General features: G+C 39.9%; 1 protein-coding gene across 6 annotated transcripts in view; it reads right to left on the minus strand.

Annotated features, from left to right (window-relative positions):
* Window positions 1-24,349, minus strand: part of RRP15 (ribosomal RNA processing 15 homolog) — a 36,984-nt gene that overhangs the window by 2,470 nt on the left and 10,165 nt on the right. Inside the window, exons 5-6 of one of the 6 annotated variants that reach the window (XM_054196244.1) lie at window positions 10,222-10,423; window positions 2,478-8,424 (exon numbers count right to left, since the gene is read on the minus strand). The exons of 1 other annotated variant lie outside the window; for it this stretch is intronic. In XM_054196244.1, coding sequence (XP_054052219.1) covers window positions 10,271-10,423 — 153 coding nt within the window. In that variant the 3' untranslated portion in view covers window positions 2,478-8,424; window positions 10,222-10,270. Of the gene's footprint in view, window positions 1-2,477; window positions 10,424-10,981; window positions 11,263-16,378; window positions 16,504-20,937; window positions 22,132-24,349 lie in introns of those variants that run through there. 4 more of the 6 variants (XR_008465579.1, XM_054196243.1, XM_054196247.1 and 1 more) reach the window with 4 other exon arrangements.

A 24,349-nucleotide genomic window follows, 5' to 3' on the forward strand; every position in this document is an offset into this window, starting at 1 on the left:
TGGGCTTCAGCTTCTCCATTCCAAAAGCCCCGGCCACTTGAGCCAAATCCCTAGCAGCTGCAGAAGGCCCATCACACACGCCTGAGCTGCTCTGGTTCGCTCTAGGAAAGGACACCTACCTGCTAGCCAAGTCATTCGAATAGACATCGACGTTCATAAACACTGACTTTCCATGTTGTAAACTGAAAATATCTGGAACACATACATCACAATATACATCACGATAAACCTGATCTTATTTCTAAAATCTCTCCCTTGCACATTTAATTTTTTATTTTTTTTTTTTGCCATAAAAGTCCTGCAAACCAGACTCTAACCAGCTGCCATTTCTACCTGCTAAAGTGAGCAATGACAGAGCCAAACTGTGAGAACTCTACAAAGCTGGATCAAGAGTAATACCGTCACAATTCAATAAACACACGCTCCTCTGCACAGGTAATCCAGCTCCCACATTCTACCTTTAATTTTCAGGACTGATAATATCTGTCAAAATCATCCCAATTATGGCTTTGTATTTTAGCCTAAAAAGCTTTTTTTATTATTATTATTATTCATTCCAAAATAGTTTTATTTAATGATTACCTGTTTGTTTCAAAAGCTGCTGGGATCATCAGACACTGAAGTTTAACTCGGTTTACGCTTATCTGCTCCCTGTGCCTTTATGAAACGGACTTACCCTGCGGGGCTGCTGTCAGTGGAAGCTTTGTAAGTCAAAAAGCAGGAATGGGCCCTTAGCGTGCACGCAGGGAAAGAACAGAACTTATCTGTTTAGGAGCTTTTAATTCAATACAATACTGTCTTTTTATATATCGATTTTTTTTTAATAAACAGTAACTGTTTATTAGAAAAACAGGGACACCTGGAAAGTTACTTCACTGAGCGTAAAGGTTTCATGTTTCCTATTAACTTAAAAATTACGTGGTCAGGATTTTACAATTTGTGGTTTCTTTTTAGATTGTTTTGGTTATACGCAAATGTGCTGTGCGAAATACAAAGGCAATAATCTTTCTAAAACTGCTGACGACCAGGTCATTAAGTAAGGTGGCTGGCCACATTTCATAAACTAAAGAACATTGTTGGAAGAGGAATAACTTTTAAAAGTTAAGAGGTGACTTTTGTAAACTCTCACACTGATGACGAGCGCAGGATGATTGCACAATTAATTCTTTGTGGCACGCACAGAAATCTGCAGCCGTAACTGTGGTCGTGTAGAATCTCAGATATTCTGATGCAGGGTGCTAGGGAAAAAACGTTTGAATTCTCCTTTTTATAAAAAATACACGTACAAAGGCTCAACTCGTAGAGCCAAGGTGGCACCTAATAAAGGTGAGGCAAAGAGGAGATGACAAATAATGGAAAATTGTAATATATACCATAATAAAACCTTAGATTTCACTGTTTATTATCCTTAGTGAAGTAGAAGTCCATACTTCTGTGCTGCACATTTCATTAGTGTGTGCAGTAATGCCTGAATGAAATTGAGAGCAAATCCTGCTGACCTTACTAATACAAGCAGCCCCACTGCCCCTAGGATTGCGTTTCACACCGCCACAGCCCACTCCTGCAACGCTCATGTTCCAGAAGATAAAGGCTACTTTATAGAACATGCTGTTTGACACGCAAGACTGCTATCCATATATACATATACATATGTAACTACTTGTCAACTTGCAAATCAAAGGTATGTTTCTGATATATATAGAGAGAGAACCTATTTGTAGGAACGAGAACTTTTTTTAATATATATTTTATATATAGGAAGGAATACAGAATACATATTATATATAGTAGGAATGAGAACTTTTATTTTTATATGAATTTTAGACATATATTTATAGATACACACACACTTTTATATATTTCATATACGCACAGATATATATATATATAAAAAAATATATATATATGAAGATAAAAGTTCTCGTTCCTACAAATAGGTTCAATAACTTCAGTGGAAACAATTACAAGAGAGTAGTCAACAGAACCCGGTGCAAAGTGCCGTTCAGGTGTCACCTCTGTGATCTTATGGAATGGCACCACCTCCACCGAGTGAGACAGTAATGGAAGTGAGACAGACATGACAGCAAGCTGTGATGCCCACACAGCAGTGTGGAGCCTCTGTGTTTAAAACTCTGCCTTAATAAAAGACATCTAGAATGTAATTACAAAAAAAAAACACCCAACCCAAAACAAAACAAAAAACCCAAACCCTTTAGACAGGATCCTGATCCCAAGACACCTCAAGCCAGGATGACTAAATTTGAAGGAAAGGGGAATGTTCAGGAGGTGCTGAGATATAGCTGTCCCTTAGAATAACTCCCCCTCCCAAAAAAAAGTCTTATGGATAGGAGGAAAAAGGGAACAGAAAGGAAAGTGACCATTAGTCTGTATTTCAGTACTGGGGTTTTATCCACAGCTAACACGGCTTGGATTTGACAATCCAGAAAATAGCTTCCCTGTAGTAAAGTTGCCCTCTCTCTCCAAAGAGCACAGCTGGACATGAGGGGGTCTAGGGAAGCAATGCAATGACCAGCGGTCTAACTGACTATCCTAAAAATATACATTTTCTATAAAGGCTGCGTACATCAGTGCTGCAACCAAAGAGGTTTCTGCTTCCAACAGCCGATTCCCATCTTTAAATCAGTTAAGAGTGAAGCCTCGATAAAAATTTAGTGAATGCCAGAGAAGTTCCCCCATGGTCATACCTCCCAGAGTTTGATCCCCTCATGTGCTCTTCCAAATCTGCCTGTCAGCCCTGAGGATGCCACACTAATCTTCTCTGTATCATTCCAGTTTTAGTCTATGTACCACGAAAAAAAAAGGCCTTCCTTAATCCTAGCACCTGTGGTTTTAATCACCACAGGAAATCCTGTTTCCACTAAAGTCAGTAAGACTTAAATATCAGCAGAGGAAAATGATCAGATTCACTAACTAAAAATAATAAAAAAAAAAAAAAGGGGGGGGAAGAAATATAAGAGCCGTGGTTTATGTACCAGAGGTTCTTGACATCTACTTACAGCAAGCATGACAAAGTAAAGACGGCAAAGTAAAAGTCATCCCTTTAATCTCAATGTTTCAACTCCTGACCTGCATCTCTTTCTCGGTATTACCGCTGTTGCCTTCTATTTCCAAACCGCTCAGTGATGATTTGGGTTATACCTCACTAAGTAACACGCAAATGATATCTATAAATACTGTATTCCTGACAGAGCATCTACAGGAGTTTATGCAACAAACTGAAGTTATGTAACTCAAGTCAGAATATGCACCCAGATTGCACTGCTGAAGTTTTAAGAATAATATGTATAGAACAAGATTAATGGGCAGCACCTTCAAAAATGGGTCAGCCAGTAATGCCATATCTTAGAGTCATATTCCGCAGCTACAAAAACCAAACAGCCCTGGATCTGGAGTCCTGTCTTCTTCGCAAGCTGCCCGTGCAGTCTGCACAGAATAAAAGCTCTAATAAGCTAATGCAGCTTCAGAAATGGCTTTTCCTAATGGCTTTTAAGCAACACATGTTCAAGTTGATCCTAATGCGTTTACAGAAAGCCATGCATTGTTTTACATCACCTCAGGAAAAACAAAACAAAACCAAAAACTCAGGCGATACCAAGCTTTTGTGCTGCGCTCACCAGACTAGCTCCGGAGAAGGTCTTCGTGTTGCCTCTCAGCCTTACATATGTTTAAACCTGTTTTTTTATGCCTGGCTACTGAAATCAATGAAAACAGTATTCTTGAATAGCTGATCAAATGGCATCCTTCCAAGCCGGAGCGTTTCAGCTTGGTGACTCTTATCTAGAAATAGAACAAGAAGACCCATTTCTGTAATGGTGATAATTTTGAGCCAGATTTAGATTATTTCAGAGCAGGGTCTAGAACAGGCCACCTATATGGAGTAGCAAAGATGTTCAGTATCTACTTCTCCTGAATTAATGGTCTTTTAGATGGGATTGCAGTTAAATGCACCTGCTCTCCTGGTTTTTAGCTGGGCCCTGCGGAGCCAGCGGGGTACCCCATTTACACAACTGCTCAGCTTTCCCAGCAGCAGGCCTTCCAAGCCCTGTACCTAGACAGGCTCCGCGCTTTCCCGATTCGTGCCACCCAGAGGCACCGGCTTGGGTCCAGGCTGCCCCCGGGAAGCCGAGGAGCAGCTCCACCTGCACATCCACCAGGCCCACCACAGAGCTGAACGCAGTTCTCCATCCAGCCATACACCATGCGAAGTAATTGTGCAACACCCCTTTTTGAAACTCTAACAGCACACACAACCCCCCCAGCTGGGTGGTTTGCACTGGAAGTGCGCTCAGTGAAGTCTTCTCCAGAAGGAGAACCACCTGAGAGCACCTCCCCTATCATCTAAGGTAGGCTGTGGGTTAAGGACGAAGATCTTTAAAAGCATAAGGAAGATCAAAAGAATTGTGGTATTTTTTCCAGAAATTTAAAAGTCCTGTATTTTCTAGAAAAATAAGAGAAAGGTATCATGCAAACAAGATTTAAGAACAACAGATACCAAGAATGGGAGAACTGTCTTCATTAAACATATCAAAGCTCCATCTGTCCTCCAGACATTAACTTCTAAACTTCTCCATCATGGATACAGACTGACAGCTGAAATGCCTCTCACAAATATAAGTGTCATATTTGCTTTCACAAATACGTGAGAGCGTATTTGCTCTCACAAACCTGTCATTTGAACGTGCACCTCATTAGCAGCCAAGTCAGAGCTTAGAAAAGCCTACACAGCGGCTGACAATGCAGATGTCAGACCCAGCACCATCTCACATAAAGGACCTGAGTCCACAAACCCATCACTCCAGTCTCTTAAGAAATTAAAAGACATTAATTCATCACAAGGCAGATGGGTCCAGCAATATGCTTCAACAGTAAGTGAAGTGAATGAGAACCAAACACAACGGTCTTTCTCTTGTAAGCGTAATATTGACATTATAGAAAGACATATAGATAATTTGTTTCCCTTCTTACTTGAACTATCTTCTTTACAGAAAATGTATTTCACTTCTGCTTTAATTCTAGGCAACAACACCAAAACTTAAAAGAATGCTCCAGCAGTTAAAAAAAAAGGCAATAAAGTAACTAACATAGCAGATAGAGAGAACAGCAGTGGCACTGGCAACCCTGATCCGACCTGCTCATTGCACTTGTTCAACATCAGATCTTGCAAGGCCTGACTGTTCCCTTTGCTAACACGACCTGCAGGAATGATGTCACTGTATCATCCCCCCAAGCTGGATTTGTTTGATCAATGTTCTAACTGGAAGTATATTTATACTTAGGTCTAATGTATTTCTACCCGTAACTTCCTACTCTTCCAATACACGACTGCCCACAAACTTTGCAATTTGCGGATCACTCGAAAAACAAAAATCCTCTTTAGATAAACCATACACAACCTGAAAGTCAGTGCAGTAAATATTTGAGATAATAATCAAAACCAAACATCCACAATCAAGAAAGCTTTCCACTCCACTATCATTTTGCTTGGATGAAGCAACACTTGTATGTATTTCCAATCTGAACAAGAATGGGCATGTCCTTCTTCACTGGGGTTAAATTAAAAGCAACAATGGGACTGAATAGCCAAGGGCCCTCAGTCATAATCTCCAAGATTACAATCATAGTGCCTTTTATAAAGGGCTCACGAATGGCTAGTGGAATCTTTAAGTACTTCAATATTCAAACAGATTTTAAAATTATGGTGCACAACCCTGTTACCTTCTACTTGTGATCATACATGCCTATAACAGACATTACTTAAAGACCTGATTAGTATATAACATCAGCAGGCTGGATATTTAACCATTTCTAAACTACACATTAAGTTTCTGGGAAGAAGAGTAACCAGTAAATCTTTTAAGTGAACTACTTCTATTAATTATTTAGCTATTCTGAGAACACTTATGTCTGTAAGAAATCCTAGTGGTATCAAACTTACAGTGCAAATCTGATCCTGGTTAGCAGTTCACAATTAACACCACATATACTGAAAATAGAATTAAGAAACACTAAGAAAATGTTGCAAAATAATGCTCAGAAGTTCACTCACGGCATGAGACACTGGTCTGTTGAAAGGACGAAGGCACTGTGAAGAAATAATGCTTTTAATGAGCATTCCTAAAATCACCTTCCAGAGTGCCTCTTGGAAGCCATTTGTGCTCATGAGGTCATATCTGAAGGCTTGACGCAAGTGTCTTAATTCATTTTACAATTTGATATCCAACAGATGTAACACGTAGATTTAAACAAGAGGAGACCATTTCAAAGGATGAGGCCATTACACAAACACAAGCATCTCTGGTGTTGAAGCTATTAACTTTGACTGTAGTTTTATTTCAACATGTCCCCTAAGACAGAAAAGCAATTAAAAAGATGCATTTGAAAACAAAATGCTTTGTCTAAGAAATATCAGCCATCCTTCCCTGTCAGTCTGAGAAGGAACAATTAAGGAAAGGCCCTTATCTGCTAGATCTGCAGAGGTAGACCTTTGAGGTTTACATACTGACAAGAGGTTAAAAGCCACTGCTTTAGAAAAAACAGTAAATGAAATTGAGTCTTCCACCATCTGTTGAACAAGAACTTCTCTGGTCTCTAGTGTCTGCCACTGAGGTCCTAGAGTCTAAATTTAATGTCTTATTTAGCACGAGGATCCTATCTATTTAACAAGATCCTAACTAAGAGTCTTCACTACTTCAAGCCTTCTCCTGGCCCTCTTACTCCTTACCTCAGCAAGTCTTGAAGAAATCATGGAGCAATTTGCAGGGGCTGGAAGTGAACAACATTGATGATTGCTCTGTGTGGATATTAACTATGCCAGGACTCATTTCATAAGAATGAGGAGTTTGTCATTTTAAGTTGTGCAGTGTTGTGTGCCAGATGACTTCTGCCTTCCTCCCTGGAGACAGCTACTGAGCCAGCTCTGAACAGATGCGGCTTTACAGACCACCTTTTTCTGGAAGCATCATAGTCAAAACACTTTTATGGCCTCCAAACAATTAATTTCTCTCTTTAAAATGAAACACACAAAGAAAAGCCCTATCTCCACTAGGCAGTGGCAGGGGCCCCAAGCAGCGGCTTCCAGCTCTTTTGTTCTGCTCTACTTGAGAACCCAGAAGAACCTGCCTCACAGCTGCAGAAGTGGGAGATCTTCCCCCCATGTTTTACCAGGGAAGAAAGACACTGAGGTGCAGTAGCATTAGGCACAACAAGGATATCGCACGACCACTCCTGAAGTGTTTCCCTAACAGCAGGCGGAAGAAAAGCAGGGAGTAGATGGTCTTTCTTTTTCCATAGGCCAACTCATGCTTTCCTTGCTGAAAAAAGTTAGCCCAGTTAATGTGAAGAGAAATTAGACCAGAGGATAAGAGACATGGGGAAGAGCTGACCCTATGCCTTCTCTTATTAAACAAAACTCTGTTGCTTTGCAATCCATAGAATATTAAACTCTACATAGTCTGGAGTTGGCTTGAAGCCTAACAAAACTGGAACCACCCCATCTTTATTGGCTTTATATAGATAGGTACAGAAATATACAAAGTTGAGATGATTCATGCTCTCTGGAATGAAGGGCAGCAGCACAGCTTTGCTTAAGCAGAGATATTCATGGGAGTAGGCAAAACAGAGCAAGTACTCTGACGGCTGGGAAAAGCCGCTAAAGGTTGTTCTTGGTAGCTATTGACAAGAAAGAACGTTACTGAAAAAGCGGGAAGGGTGGCGGGTAAGGGCAACTGATCCCACAGCTGAAAGAGGAGACTCGAAGGTGTCTGGGCCAAACAGGGTTTAGCTCTTCTTCTGAATTGCTAGTCAGTTAAAACAACACTTGTGAAATAAATCAGCCGCTGAAATGTCCAAAATTAAAATATACCACTCCCACCTGTCTTGAGTCCTCAGCATACTTCTCTTTTGGAGGTGGTTATCAATTTAAGTTATTCTAGGAGTTCCTCTGCATATGGCACAACAAAAGGCAAGGTACACTATCAAAATTAAAAAACTATCCAATGTACATAAAAATCTGAGTATCATGCTTCTTAAAAGGCAAGAAATGCTCTCCACTTTCAGGCAAAAAGTAGTGCTATGCGCTTTAAATGAAATGGAAGCTCAAGACATTTTTAGCAATATCGATATATTCCACATTTTTCTTAAATACACAAGCGACACTTCCGTGATTTAATCAAAACATTACTTCAAAAATGCACAAATAAAACTCACAAACCCACAAGTATTCCAGAAGTATTCTGAAAATATTTTTAAATTTTTAATAATCACCCGAAGATGTCGTAGTTCCTAAGAAAAACTAGATTATTTTCCAGAAGTTTCATCTCAGACAGAGACTGGTGATACCAAAGAAGAGAACGACTGTGCATTTAAGGGTCCTGATGTAATTTTTACACACAAAGTACCTGCACGCTGTAGAAAGAAAGCAATGTCAGATTAGACTATTATGCTGCTTCATAGATTCAAAATTTTTGTAGTATATTTTTGTATTGCACTAATGAGATGCCAGCTCTTGCTGAACAGCTATACAGATGTCTAGCCTTCAGAAGCTGGGATAACCATATGTCAAACTTCTGTGGTTTTGCCACTTGATATTTTGGGCGTGTGCCTTCATTTGTGATAATAAATATCAGGCCACAAACTAATGTCTCCTCAGATATCTAATATGTTTAACACTCAAAACAGCTTGAAAATCTAAACATTTCTGCTGTTAGCTTTGAGTTCTCCTCAAAGAATTATGCTACAATATATACCAGATGAATAGGCTAGAGATAACACAACCATTGCCAATTGTTAGGATGGGTTTCTCTGCCATTTTGTATGTTTATTTTTTATCCTGCAGTATCCACAAAGTTCAGACCCCTTCCTCTCCTCAGTGCCTTCATTAAGAAAATCTAAATTCACTGTCCTACTACACATTTCAATGCTGAAGCCTGAAAATTTGAAAGTCGCTCCTAATCATATCTTGCATATAAGCAGGTACAAAGAAAGGTTTGTACGTAAGACATCTGTAAAAACAGACAGAACACGACTATGTATTTTAAGTAGCAATTAATAGGCCCCAAGGCATTTTCTTCACATAGCAAATGGGGACATGTGATAGTGAAGTTAAACAAACGACGCAGAATCAGACAGCCAGTCTGGAACAGTGAAGGCAGCAGAATTCAACCCCAGCCTCTCATTTAGAACACCTGAATCCCAAGGCACTTCCTTCTGCATGCATATGCTTCTGCACCTTTGCAACCAAACAATTAATTAGGAGAAACCGCTGTAGCTTAAACAAATCCAACAGTGTTACACTGACAGACGTCTTCCAAAATCTGGTACTGTTACAGTATGCACCTAAGAGGAAGGGCTTTTGTTTGACCCTTTACTGACCTGAGGAATTAGCCTCATAGCTGACTAAACCCACAGGAGGTATCTTGGAGGTTCAGCTCCTTACTGAAAGATGCTAGAACACCAGAACTACAAATGAACCAACACTGAATACAATTTTATGCGGTACTGCTGGAAAAGCCCTCCCTTCTCCAACAAAAACAATAGCAACGGTTGTCCTTTCCTCTCTTACCAGTCTCTGAGCTTATACAACTTCAGACTTGCAATGGAAAAAACATACATACATATATATATATAAAAAAATATAAAAGCCAATCAGTAGGGTCAAGTCTCTCTGTTTACAATTACGTTTCCAGAGTTGTCTCCAATCAAACTAATTCTCCAAGACCAGAACTATCACATTAATGGTTGCTTTTCTTTATTATCTACAAAACCTTTTCCGGCCAAAGTAGTAAAGACTCTATAGGAGTCTGATAACTTTACAAGGTGACAGAATTTTTGTGTTTATTGTAAGCCATTTCTATTGCGAATTGCTAACAACTTTTGAAAGTGCAACAATGATTTGGAAATGCAGGCACACTAATACATCAATTGCCATGACTAATGTATAAACTTTTAATGACCTTGGCAAAATCTTTCTTTCATTGGGCAGGTGCCACTATTTTGACTGTACAAAATGTTTTGGAAATATGTTGAAAATTATACATGTTTTGGAAAATATTTCAAGATTTCAGTATAGCAAATGAAGCTGTATTAAATAAAAATTTGACATGGAGGAGAAAACACCCCAAATTTGTGCAAGTCTTTTTTTTTTTTTTTAAAAAAAGAGATATCCTCCAAGTGTTGTACATTCACAGAATGCTGATGTTTTACCTAAATAAAGTTAAGATAACACGTTATCTTGAATGGTTTTCAGTTTCATTCAGTCACTGTCATCTTCTTGTTTCAGACCACCTCCTTGTTCAATATTGCCCTCTCCATCGCTTTCCTTGTCCCAGTCTTTCATAGATGCTCCCATCATGAAGTCATCACGCAGTATATTCCATTCCGGCCCCTCTTCAGACTTCACTTCACCCTGAATGTTTGAGGGGAGGAGAAGAGGGGACAGAGGAAGATGAGATGAATGTGAAAGGCAGTAAAAGATGGAAGCTCTTCACGCAATCAGAATAACACCTCTCACACTCTTACAATTCGCAGTGGCAGACCTACCAAGGGTCTACCAAGACCTACCAAGGTCTACCAAGACCTACCTAGCTCTTTATGCAAATGGTACACAAAAATATACAAGACAATCATAAATGACTTGATGCTAATAAGCAAACTTGTTTTAACCAACCAATAAAAGAAATATGGAAAGAAAACAATTATTCCTCATGGATGAAACAGTCAACCCTGGGCATGGCTTCCTTTATTAAAATCTTTCTTGGCAATCAGAATGGATTCATGATATCATTTATTAACCCCCAGGTGCTGCTTCATTAGAACACTTCTTGGCACATTTCTAAAACACAAATATGGATTTAATAAAGGCTTACCCCCCCCGCCCCCCCGATTTAATATTTAACATATTCTGTGATACGTGAACCAAATCCCCTTTATGTGGATTATTACCTCACTACCTGGGCTTGTCATATGGTGCAAAGCTGCCTCTAAAAGAAACAAAGTTGATCTATGCTCAGCAAACCAACACCACCTTACTCCAAATTTCCTACCTCGTGAAAGTGGATAAACTGAGGCCACGCTACATGGACTGGTGAATAATAGAGAAGTGACAGGAGCGTAGTTTTAGGTTAGCACTGAAAACAGTGCTTGGTTGCAGTTCTTCTAAGGGACAGATCGCATTTGGGCAGTGCAACAGCCCCATCCTGTGGCAGCACTTTTGAAGAACAGCTTGAAGCTATTCCTGCGTTATTACTGAAGGAAAATAATAAAAACTGCTCAACGTACTGAAGAAGGATTTCAGTGGTTTAAGCCTTAGTAGCAAAATACTTCTGAGGCACAACGTGGCTCAGCGTTCAGCAGGAAAACAAAAAATTGTCCTATCAAATTGGAATCAAGGGTACAGAAAACAGTAATTTTACTTTTGCAGGGTCTTTGAAACAAAGACTGGCATCTCCGGTATGCTCTTCCCACTCCCTTGCTCAAAAGGACAGACCTCAGCTGGCCGACCCTAATTTAAGTAACTACCAGCTCCTGATGCTGTACAGTGGGTGGGGGTCATCATTATAACATCCTCTGCAGATGCAGATTTGCCTACTAGACGCAAAACCCACAGTAAATGTATGATTGCTGTAGGTTCATGCCTCTTCTTTGTCATGCATCTGGGAATATGTGATGCATAAAACAACAGTATATTTAAGCTGATGTCTGTGCAATCTTTGGGAGAGAGCAGCATACAGAATTTAAAAGCACAGGAAATGAGTAATAGAGAAGGCAGGTCCATCCCTGTCCAACATGACACATCTAACACATCGTACCACACCAACAGAAGTTGCTTGAGAGCAAAAAGTCTGTCAAACGAGATACGTATTTTTAATAGGTAATCAAGGCAGAAATGCTCAATGTGACTTCTCCTGCAGTTCTTTTTGAGAGAGTATTCTCACAAAAATAGGGTAACAAGTCTTAACACTTTCCTTCCCAAAAAGAACCTCCCAGGGCCCAGTTCAAAAAAAGAGAAACGGTACAGCTGTTCCTCAAGCTGTTTGCACTGTGGGGTTTTTTGGGGTGTTTTGTCTTCACAGCTGCTCTCATTAATGCCTACTCTTAAGGGTAATTTTCCCATCCCAACAATCCCCCTTTCCCCAGGGTAGTGCCTCCTAACCACTTTCTACTCTTGCAGCAATTCACTTCAAATGCTATACCCTGTAAAGCCTGACCATCTCAGACAGGGTAATCAATTACCTGGAATTAAAGAATTACAGATAAGGTGGGTCCCTAGGCAGACCTTAAAATGTTCACATGGGAATAACCTGTACTAGTGCAAACACAAATACTCTGTTCTGGGACGTAAGGAAAGGGTAGCTTACCCCTATCCCCAACCCCTTTTTAACTGTATTTCAGTTGTTTTACAAGTTTGCCTTTGCAGAGTAGAGAAAAGTCAAAAACATTGCAAGAGTCACCAAGCTTTTTCTTTTTTAATCCCAGATCTTTCATAGATCACCATTTGAACACGCCACAGAGTAAAATCTGAAATACCTAAATGGAAAAATCCCATCTTCTTTACAAAACAATCCAATTTTTTTTTTTTTCCAATAAAATTATGAAAGATACCATTCCCCACCCCCCCCCACCCCACCCCACCCCGGCCCAAGATGTGCAGAACAGGAATTTTTGTTTTGTTTTTTAAACAGCACAGAAGCAGTAGGTTATTGTCAGCAATGAAAGGCTCAGGGTTTGAAAAGCCCAATGCTCAAATTCACCACAAGCTACCATTCAACAACCATTAAGCCTTCTTTCTGGCTATGTCAAGTGAACAACAGGACAAAACCAGGACCTCAACAAAAGAGGGATGCTGATCCTCCATAGCATTACCTACTATGTAAGGCACCACAAAGGTCTGAATAGAATTTTACAACAAGCCCTAAGGAGAAAGACAGAGGTAGCATGCCCGCGCCTCAAAGAGGAAGATTAAATCCTTGAAAGCAAGTATTTAATCAATTTTAAGCATGCTCCCAAGTGAAGAAAGCCCCATGTTCACTATCTTCATTCCTAACTCATTTATTGCCCTATTTTTCCCTCAGAATAAAAAGTCCCCTACTTGTGATACTATGGTATCACAAAACATTCCTGGAGCCTTAAGAAAATATGCAGCAAGACTATTTGTACAATTAACAATTAGTTCAACTGTGACATCACTTCCCAACTCGCTTTATGTAAGAATGTTAATACACTTGGGTTTTCAATGCCATAATCTGGTTTCATCTAAATAAACCAAAACTGATTCTTGGCACATGGAAAATAAGCCAGCTTTCATTCTATACAACTGCTTTTGAACTTCCAGTCAGCTGTTCATCCACATCTCCCACATTTCACTACAACACTGAAGTCCCCTTTGAACATCCCCAAATGGAAACAAAGCAAGCTATATAAACATTAGTGTGTAATGCTACATAAAGTGGATTCTTCGGTAAGGCAAGGAGTGAAAAATTCTGGTGTTGCTTTTTTTCCCCTCTCATTTTTTATATACATTTGAATGGGTCTGTTCTTTGCCTGAAGGTGTGGCAATCTATTTCAAAAGGCCTGAGAGGCCACAGTTACTAAAATATCTCAGGACTAACTGGTGATGCACTTGTCTGAAACAAGACAGACCAAGACGTGCAGTGTCGTTACTCTAGTGCAGACACTTATTTGCTGAGACAGACCAATAGTCCAGTAGAAAAAGAGATCATATAAATAAAATATACACCATCTTGCCTGCTTGGTGTGCCACCTAAGCTATCACAGCATTAGCTCAAGGGGACAAACTTCCCAAACTAGTTCTGGTTTCAAGACATATTGACTAAAATCTGCACCAGGAGAAGATGAACTGAACTTCTTAGCCAAGTCCTAATAAAGCTAACCAACCACCCACCAAACAACAAAGCTCAGGTCTGTCACCTGGAACAAACAGCCATCCCTTGCAGGATCCATCCCGGAATTGCCTCTGGGATGCTTTTGGAGGAATTGGTCTATGAAAGCCTCATGGCATCAGCAGCTGCTATGTCACCAACACCAAGTTAGAAATATCCCTGTTTTGGTTCATTTCTTTACCCCTGCAAAAATTTCGAGCTACATAATTCACTCTTGGTAAATGACATTACAGTAAGTATCTTCAACTGAGACCTGCCCAACTCAGTACTGGAGTTGTGGCAGACTGCACTGCCACTCAGGTAGGAGATCTATCCTCCCTACCCCTTCCAAAGTTGTCAGAAGCAGCAGCAGGATACTTGTAACCATGCACAGCTGCTTCAGTCTGCAAACAAGTGCCTTAACTCAAAGCCTGCTTCCTTTGAAAGCTTAAGGGAATTAAGTTCAGTCTGTCTGAGTCACAGGACATTGTCATTTTCATCTGTTGCTTTACTGGCACAGCAACATCCTAAAACCAGAACAGGAACATTTGCCAGAGCTTTTCAGAACCCTATGCATAAGCAGACCGAAGTCCCATGCTGATTGGTAAATAACAGCATTAAAAGACATGTCTTGAAATCAGAGTGCACAGATTAAAAACAGCATTTCACTCCACTTTCCACCAGCTCATGTCGCTTGAATATACCCCAGTTTCTGCATCTGCAAGACAGCAAACATACCTACATCACCACAGAGATTCCCCTACAGCCTGCGTCCAGAAGATGGTAACTGCAGGGTATTAACAAAGGAACATTTTTTCAGACCTAGGAATTACAATCAGCACACTGGGCTGTACACAATGAAATGCCAGAGCTTGCAGGGGCATCTCTCTTTACCATCACATACAATAAGTGTTTATTTGTACCTGTCAGGGAAGGAATTTCTAACATAAATATCTCTCAAGCAACAACTTTAAGCCCTGAGAAAACAATTCTAACATATCTAATTAGCTGGAACTGCCTCCCCAGGTTTCTCTGTTTTGCTCAATACAAACATCTAAGACCTTGAAATACAGGACAGCTTTTGTCACGACAAAGAAATTAAAAAGCCTAACTGCCAAAATGCATTCTTGGATACATCTGACAGTTACCTTCCCTGACAGCCTGCATCTGGCTCCGAATGACTGCTGCCATTCTGCTTCTCATCCCCAAGCAAGTCAGTTTAACACTAGCTCAAAAAAAACCACCACAGGCATAGACCAAGGTGTGTTACATCTCAATTAAAAAAAAAATAAAAAAAGATCACTTGGTAGAAGTGGGGAAGAAATGGAAAACAAAGAACACCAGCACAATCTTTTCTCCTAAATTCGTCTTCAGGAATATCCAAGCTGACAGGCTAAGAAATCAGGTTTCCTCTGAGCTTGGAAGAAATAAAGAAAACTACAGCTGAAGTATCTAAAGCAGCAATATAAGCAGAAAATCTAATGACTTTTTAACAGAAAAATGATACTTGGTTTAATCATCAGTGCTGCTTGCAACTTTATCAAATTTGAATAACAATGAGATCTTGACTGTAAGAAAGGTTCCTACGTACACCTGATCCCAAACAGACAGAGAAACACAGATATCTGGAAACTGGGAATATATCCTGTACTGCTACTATCTTGACCTTCTGAGCTGATGTCTCAACAGCAACTCACTTTAGGAAGCATTTTCAAGCTTGCAGAAGATGTGAGATGCAGAACAGAAGTCTATTCTGCTGCAGCATAATTCAGCACAATCATTTATTCCTTAGGGTGAGAGTCATTCAATACCCATTTGCATTGTCTCTGAATGAGAAATTAGAGCAACTGAACTAAATTGCCTTGGTATATCTGAAGTGACGCTATACTGCGGATATCAGCAGTAGCACAGAAGATTTACTCAGACCACAAGGTCTCTTGTGCACATCAGAATCTACACTGGCATTTCTAGTAAATAAATCTAAGAATTACATGGTTTATAGTGTGTTTTGAAACCTGCTGCTCCTGCTCAAACTTCTCTGCAAGACATACATTGGAATTATTACTACAAGCACAACAAATACTGATTTTCCTTTTGAGCACAGCCAGAAGACCACCCAGAGCTTAATGACCTGCATGAGGAATCTCCCCATCCTCACATCCTCCCCTAGGGTTTACTACAACGGGGGATGTGTGAATGAGGAGGAATGCTTTGGGTTGGCATGCAGAGGCTTAAACATGCCCCAACCTTAGAGGGGTCAGAACTGAATTACACAATTTCTAAATACAAGCATTCATCTTGACTTAAGCAAAGAAGAAAAATCATTAGCATTGTTATTAAATGCGCAGTTGCAAAGAATCACAGAAAGAACTTCTGAGAGAACAGATTTTCTCAGCCTTAGTTCATCAGAAATCTCATAAATCAGTATTTCTGACAGAAAAAAACAAAAGAATTCAAGCATAACACAGGGCCCTTCTGCATACCTGATGCTCTGGAACTCCTCAGTCTGTGCTGTGCTCCAGCTCTAATAGCAGCCGTCTCGGAAATCCTTCTGCTACACAAGGAATTTTACCACAGGCAATGTCTGGCCAACTGGCATCGAGATTTCCTTCACATGTTTTAATGAGATGACGAACAGCATGGGCATGCTATTCCCAGGAGGTCCTCACAGAAAAACTCATCAAATAAAAACTCACCTGAAAATAAGCCTCACTAATGAAACAATCTTATAGTTAAGTTACAACACAGGTACAACCTGCTACCTTTACCCATGCTAACAATTCCCCTTGTGGAATATATTCTGTAATTTGTAACTCATGTTATGTAAAATACAAGGCAAAATGACAACATCGTGAATATCAAGTAATTACATCACTGTCTTTACAACCATCAGGCCAAAACACTACACTGACATAAAAAAGAAAAAAAAAAACATTCACAAGTAAGCATTTTTAAGTAGGCATTAAATAAAAATTAACTCAAATACTGCAAATTATTACAGAGAAGATACCTGGCAAGAGAGAAATAACACACTGCTTGTATTAGATTATCATGCAACATATGAGGACAGAAAGTTTCCAGACAGTATACTCTTTCAGTATGCCATCACTGCTCATTTTCAGTCACGTTTCTTTTTGCCTCCTATAAAAACAAAACTGCTTCATCATCCTCATCTATATGATTTTACCGTCACATCTGCAATGCCTGTTTATCAGCAGTTATACCACTGACAGTGAAATTACTGCTTACCATACTGGCCACTACTCTCTCAGTATTCACCTGTTACTCCTACCCTTTCTTCATCAGTAAGTCTCCACACAGCTTTCATGCTTCGTCTACTTGAACGATAGGAACCTTAGAGCAAAGGCTGCACAGCACCAAGATCAATTAATTCTTGACATAAAGACCCAAAGAGTACTGTGGTTGAAAACGACGTATGATCAACACTGTTGTATTTAAAGCAACGTGTTATACTTTCATTGCGTATTAGACAAAAATTGTATCGCAAGTTACGGTATTCAAAGTAGTTGAATTCTGACTTGGAAAAGACAACGCTGTCCATCAGAAAGAAGAGCTTTTCATGCTAGCTAGTCATGTACCTCAGGTAACCCGTCTGCAAAATATTGTTCATTTTGTACCAAAAAGCATATTTGTTAATTACCAAGAGCAAATTTATATGGATGACTACTTACCAGCTTCCATCGTTATTCCTAAAAAGAAAATAATGAACCGAGAATTCTTCTGTTTGGATGGGATTCAAAATAAGGGAAGAACGAACTTTCCTAGAGACTTAGCATTTCAACCCTGAAAGAAATGCCACACAACTTCCTGCACGTGATAAGAAAAGACCTCTCTCCATCAGCTGATCCTACATTTCTTAATGTGTATTGCCTGCAGTAATGAAGACATTACACCATTTAAAGATGAACTAAACATTATGCAGCCCACAACATACTCGTTGCATGTTGCACGGTTCCCAAACCATCAAGCTGTACCTGGAAAATATGCAGCTACAGCAAGAGTGCCCAGTAAAGAGCATCCGGTCAAGACTAAGACCTTCAATGTGCTGTCCCTCAGAAGTCAAGTACTCATGTCTTTCAACAGTCTACTTTAGACAAACATCTTTGAGTCACAACAGATTCTTCTCAGATGTCACCCATTTATGCAAGACACACATGCACTATCTCAGCTGGGTACCTAAAGTTTTCTGAAGGTTTTTATAAAAGCTTGCCTGATGGTACAGTAAGGAAACATGCAGGCCCACAGCTGTTTGGAGTATTTTTTGATCCTTTTTTAGAATAAATTAGCAGCTTGCTGATTTCTGAATAATCTGAATGCAACTCAGATAATTTCCTACAAATGGTGCTGAAATCATCCACTGTTTTTCATTATGATTCAGCAAGAGGCATAACAAAGTGAGTCCCAAAAGGTTGTCTCAAACAACAAAGGCGACAGTAATGACCAAGTTCTTCACTTCCGACACTTAAGAAATCATCTCACAGAGTAGCTGAAGAGGAAGAAGTGGGGTTAATAAAAAGCCTCCTCTTCCTGACTCAGAATTTCCACTCACATCTGAGTCCCAAAACAAGTATAGAGATCCAAAAAACTATGCAGCAGGAGGGGGAGGAAAAAAAAAATCCACGAAGAACTAGCTTTTGTGTGTTTTTATTACTAAATATGAAATACTGAATTTTTTATGACTACGAAGCAGCTTGTATGGCTAAACCTCCCTACCTTCATTGCCCCTGCTTTTACTTAAATGGCTTTTGCAATATATCCTAAACGTCTGCAAATCCAAGTCTCTGATTTTATATTCCTGTGATTTCCCTCACACCATAGTGGGTGAGTGGCAAACTCATTAAGGAACAGACCATACCCCTCAACACTCCCAGGCTGCCTTCTAAAAGCTGTTTAAACCTGAAGAGGGAATATGTAAACTGCCTGTGATCCCAATCCCTTATCTTAGCCATCTGGCTACCCTTTCTCTGCATTTCTGACCCTTCTGTCTCCTTCTACGTTTTTGTATGAGTTTTCCCAATGCCTGCAGGTGGAGAAGAAATGACACAGATGACATGCAGAACACTGTCCAGGGTTCAGCAACAAACCAAAAAGAGGTCGCATCTCTCCAAGATGACAGCTTTAATATCATTTTTAATAAAGTAGGTTTAAAAAAAAAAGTATATATTCTAAGGTTTCAGTAAATTTCAGAAACACTAATTAAAAACTGGCCAGATTTTCCCATAGAGAAAAAAAACCAAAAAACCAAACCAAACTGAATTCAGGATCCCTCTAACCACTGGAAGCCAGACGCAGTTTGACCCACCACTCCTGAAGTCTACCAAGATAAACAGATGAGTAGGTGCCCACAGAGGTCATTTGTAATACACATCTGCTAGTTCAACACTCTGGGAATCAGAACATTTTATACCTTAACAAAACCTCAAAGTAAGGGAATCACTTTTCCAGGTAATTAACAGTAGAAAATGCTTCGATGGGGGAAACAAACTGATTCAGATAGACAAGCTCTACCCAATCTTTCTTACTTCTGGAGAACACTTTTTTTAATAAAACTTTATGAAATGTTTAGATATATTTTTCTCTAAGCACATTGCCTTGCCTATAAGAGTTATGTACAAAGCCAAAAGTGGAGAGCTGCTGTTATAAGGCTTCCAACTCAATTTACCATCTAGAAGTCTAATACGATTTGACTTTTTGTGCTTTGTATACTTCCAGGAAGATCAAAAGACGACGCACACCACAAGTTTTTCAAATGTGGTTGTTTTAGACATAGTTTTACTGAAAAAAATCCTTGCAACATCTTCTGGGAAAACAGAACACCATCATTGTATCCTGTGCCCTAATAATCAAATACAAAGGCAAGTTAGTCTCAAATATGACAGATGGAGCCGTCTCAATATTGCCTGACATTTCAATCACAAGTCCCTGTTTATATTCACTTACACAATTTGTCAAACTTAACCTCTTCATGCTGCAGGCTTTTGAGATGTTTCAACTTAAATTATTTCACCCATTTTCACAGAAAGATGAACTTAAAATATTTTGTCTATAGCTCTAAGCAGGAAAGAGACATTTCCTACAGGCATCCATTAAAACCTCGCATCGTTCACTCTTTTTGGACTTAAAAATCAGTTAAGAGTGTATTTTGGAGCTAGGAACGTGTCACTTGCTATCTCCATGAACATTTGGCCCGATCTGCCCAAGTTTTAAACATAGAATCATAGAATCTTCTAGGTTGGAAGGGACCTTTAGGATCATTGAATCCAACCGTTAAGCTAACACTGCCAAGTCCACCATGTCCCTCAGCACCATGCCTACCCATCTTTTAAACATCCTCAAGGGTTGGCGACTCCACCTCTTCCCTGGGCAGCCTGTTCCAACGTTTGATACCCTTTCTGTGAAGAAATTTTTCCTAATATCCATCCTAAGCCTCCCCTGGCGCAACTTGAGGCTGTTTCCTCTTGTCCTATCACCTGTAACTTGGGAGAAGAAACCGACCCTCCCCTTGCTACAACCTCCTTCCAGGGAGTTCTAGGAACCGATACAGGCTTCTTCAAAGTAAGGAGGCACCTATAAACATTGGCACATGAGATGCACATGAGATCCTACAGTCTGGTAGGATGAACTGAATTTCTACAGAGCCCCTGCCCCAGTGGAGTCAGAGATATGAATAAATTATAAATATGAATAATGATAAAAAAAGCAGCTGGCAGCAATGCTACATCACCTTCCTGAGAAGGCATAGGTAGACACCAAAAGCTCTTTTCTGCCAGTGTTGTTGGATTCCCAACAGGAGTTTCGCCCTGGAGCTCTTTGAGGTGTACTTTTCCTTCCACATCTTGCCAAACAAGACAATACTGGCAGGTCTCTGGGGCACAAGCCTGGCTGTAGTAACTCCCAGATGTCCTGCTGGTCTGCAAAGTGTGAGATGAGCATTGGTGTGAGTTTGTGAAGTTTCATGCAGAAAAAAGAAAGTGTTTAAAACCTCGTGTTCTCTGGAGTGAATCTCCGGTTGATTTCAAGCTGAGTTCAACTGACTTAAACAGAGATGTCTACATGACACACACCAGCCTCTGATCCAGTTACCCTGGGCTCTCCTTGTTAATAAGTCCAGTTGACACCACCAGTGGTCACCTCACCCTGAAATGGATGTCTAAGACCAGTCATCTGAATTACACCCCCGCTTTTTTCTCACCTGTAAGGGGATCTGGGATGACCATCTCAGCTTGAAGAATTTTCCAGATGAGATGTCAGGAATAAAGAGAAAAGAGTCACACCTCATCTCTGCAGCCAGAGACAACAATAAATGGTATTTTCTGACTTGCAAAACTTGTATTTCTCTGAAGCCTGTTGTCCTTGTCTGACAACTGGACTTCCATCATCTTATCCAGTGTGCTACTTCTCCCTTGATGAGTGTTGTGTAAAGCATGTCCTCCAACTGTGCTGTGGCAATGCATTACATTTCATTGAACACAAGAAGTAGTACATTCCACTGCAGTCAGTAGAGCATTTTTATAGGAGCAATAACGTTTAAAAGGCTTTACTCTGAACTATGTCCCATATTCCCGGAGAGGAGACATATGCAGGTAGCAATGTTGTCCAGAGGCATAACTGGTTTCAAAAGAAGCTCTGACCCAAACAATTGAGTCTCCTCGTCCACTTATTGCAGAAGCAAGAACAAACAAATAACATTTTGGAGTGATGGGTGACTAATGGTAAGGCTGTGAAGGATATGGTTTGTAATAAACCCTGAATGTGATGGAGCAGCAACGCCCTCAAGGTGAATGAACTGCCAGCTGCCTCCCTATTAACACTCATTTCCACTCCACACTGCTTGCTATCCTTTTACCTCGTTTTCCAAGTGATTAAAATAATTAGGTGGAACATGTAGCTCTAAGTATTTATGATAGGTATTTAGTATCCAAATTCTCATAAAATATCTGACCTCACTGATCACATACTATCTGCACCTTAGAAGACAGCATCAAACTGGACCGTATGTGACCCATGATGACAGGGAACTAGTCTTTCTGTGCAAGCAGCTGTCAGGGCTGCTCTCACATTAGCCATCAGGAAGCCAGGCTACATGCTTGGTCTGCAGGTGCAGGGGGAAAGAACCTGTCAGGAACATAAAACATGAAGAGGACAAAGAGCGAGCTTGATGGAAACAGAATGCAAAATCACAATCTTTTTCCCTACCAGACTTCTGACCAAGTACCTGAAATGAGAGCAGAAAGGAAATAAACAAATACATGTGTAAATATTGACAGAGACCTACATTCCCACATTAAAGCAGATATGTGTTACCAGCTATGACAACAGATAGGGAACTGAGCTCATGTATCTTTAAAACCTAACCCTGCTGGCAACCCAAAATGAGTAAGTCTTCCTGCAAACAGATCTAAAGCAAAAATGTTGCCATCAAACAACTTATAATACTGCACAACAACCCTTCACCTTAAAGAATGTAAGGAATTCGGGATATAGCAAACTGGTGGCAGGCTGCACTGCATTCATCCCTAAGGATAAAAATCAGAGTATACAATTAGGTAGTCAGCAACCTTTTGGTACAAAACCAAAACACTACATTAAAAGCATGAGCTCCAAATATATACGAGGTGACCTTCAAGAAAGTGTACACACATTTAGGAAAAAGAGATACAAATGCATGATTTAGAAAGGAATCCAAATTAAAAGTTTCTGTGCATGTGATGGGAAGACGTTTATTGAAATTGGGAGAACACATCTACTCTAGCTGCAGCTGAACTAAATTAATACTTGGCTGCCCCCTCAAATCTGCTGGAATACACGCACGCCTGGTTACTCCTTCAATTAGTTCTGTAAAACCAGCACACAACAACTGTAGTAATAAACTTCTGCTACTCTGCAATGCCATTATCACCAAAAAAAAAAGTTTCCTTTTAAGATTAAAAGAGGTGCTGATACACCTTACCAAATTTCTAGAAGTTGTCTATGCCTTCATCCATACTTCAGAACCAAACTATTTCCTACAGCTGGTTGAAGCAACTGTTCAGACTACTGTCCTTCCGGACTGGGATATGGATGAAAATAATCTTTCTTTTCCCCGCCCCCCCCCTCCCCATTTCTACACTGTGGAAACTGTGGAAAAAAGCAGAACGACATGCCAATGGCCAGTACTTATGCAGCCACAAGAAAAAGAAGGCACTCACTCTCACAGATTTTAAAAAGAACTAGTTTTTAAGCTGGAAAGCACATCTATATCCCCATCTAGCTTGAAAAATGAAAGCCCCCCCATGCCACTCCTTGTGTCTCAGCAAGAACAGCAGTCAAAGCTGGAAGTGTAGTACTCCTTCTGCCCTGCTACTTAAAATTAAAATATTTTTGTATATTAAAAATCTTATGAACAAAAGAAAAATATATAGTAAACCTGACTCTAATTACTGTGTTTACAAAGTACTTACTAAACACTAAAAGCATTTATAAAGTACACTTCAGGCAGAAGGAACTTTTCTGGAAAAGCATTTTATTTCAAGTCCCACATGAGCAATAGCTGTTATATAGCTGAAATAGCACTTGTGTTCTTCTCTGCTCATCTTCCTTCCCATCAATAAATTATTTTAGAAAAGGTACTATTTTGAGACCAATACATCAATTTTTTCTAGATGCGATCACAACACAGGAAGTAAATTGTACCTCCAAGTCATGTAGTCAGCAGAGTTTACAGAAAAATTCCCTTGCAGAATTTGGATCAAGGTTACTGAAGTAGAGCAGGAAATCCTGCTCTCACTTCCAACCACTGAAATTCTCTGCAACAGATCTGGTGTAAGAAAACTTACAAGTTGAAGCAAACACAGGCGATTCAGAAAACCATGCTACAAAGGCCTAATTCAAAATTAAAGGTTGATGAGTGCAGGTTATGCTCATCACAAAGAATATTTGTAACTTTCATGTCAGTTATTTATGTGTCACTAGAAAATGTTTTACCACCCAGTAATGTTTTAAAAGGAGTAGCACAAATAACAAGCAAAAAGTCAAGATGAGAGCTTCTGGTACTGAACAACCCTGTTGTAACTGGCATGCAGCAATGGAGGTGAGCTGAGGCTGCTCTGGAAACGTTAACTCTGTATTTCTTTGTTTTCTTACAATTAAGATTTCAAGACCCCATGTAATTCACTACATCAACCAACATGTCTGTGCAACTCTAAGAGATCAGAAACTCCACTCAACCCTGGAAGCAAAGGTACTTCCCTAACCCATAATGCTAAGAGCACACAGAAAATTCTTAAGGACCTAGAGGTACTGCCACTATCTACTTCTGTATTTCTTCTATAGATGTGAATATCACTTCAGCCTCCAGGGCTGGAAAGACAGCATATCTGATATGTACCTTTTTTTAAACCTGTAGTTTAATCATGTTTCTTATGGTATCTTACAGGTGGGAAGCTGCAAGATAC

Source organism: Rissa tridactyla, chromosome 3 (assembly GCF_028500815.1).
Source record: "Rissa tridactyla isolate bRisTri1 chromosome 3, bRisTri1.patW.cur.20221130, whole genome shotgun sequence".
NCBI classification, from domain to species: domain Eukaryota; kingdom Metazoa; phylum Chordata; class Aves; order Charadriiformes; family Laridae; genus Rissa; species Rissa tridactyla.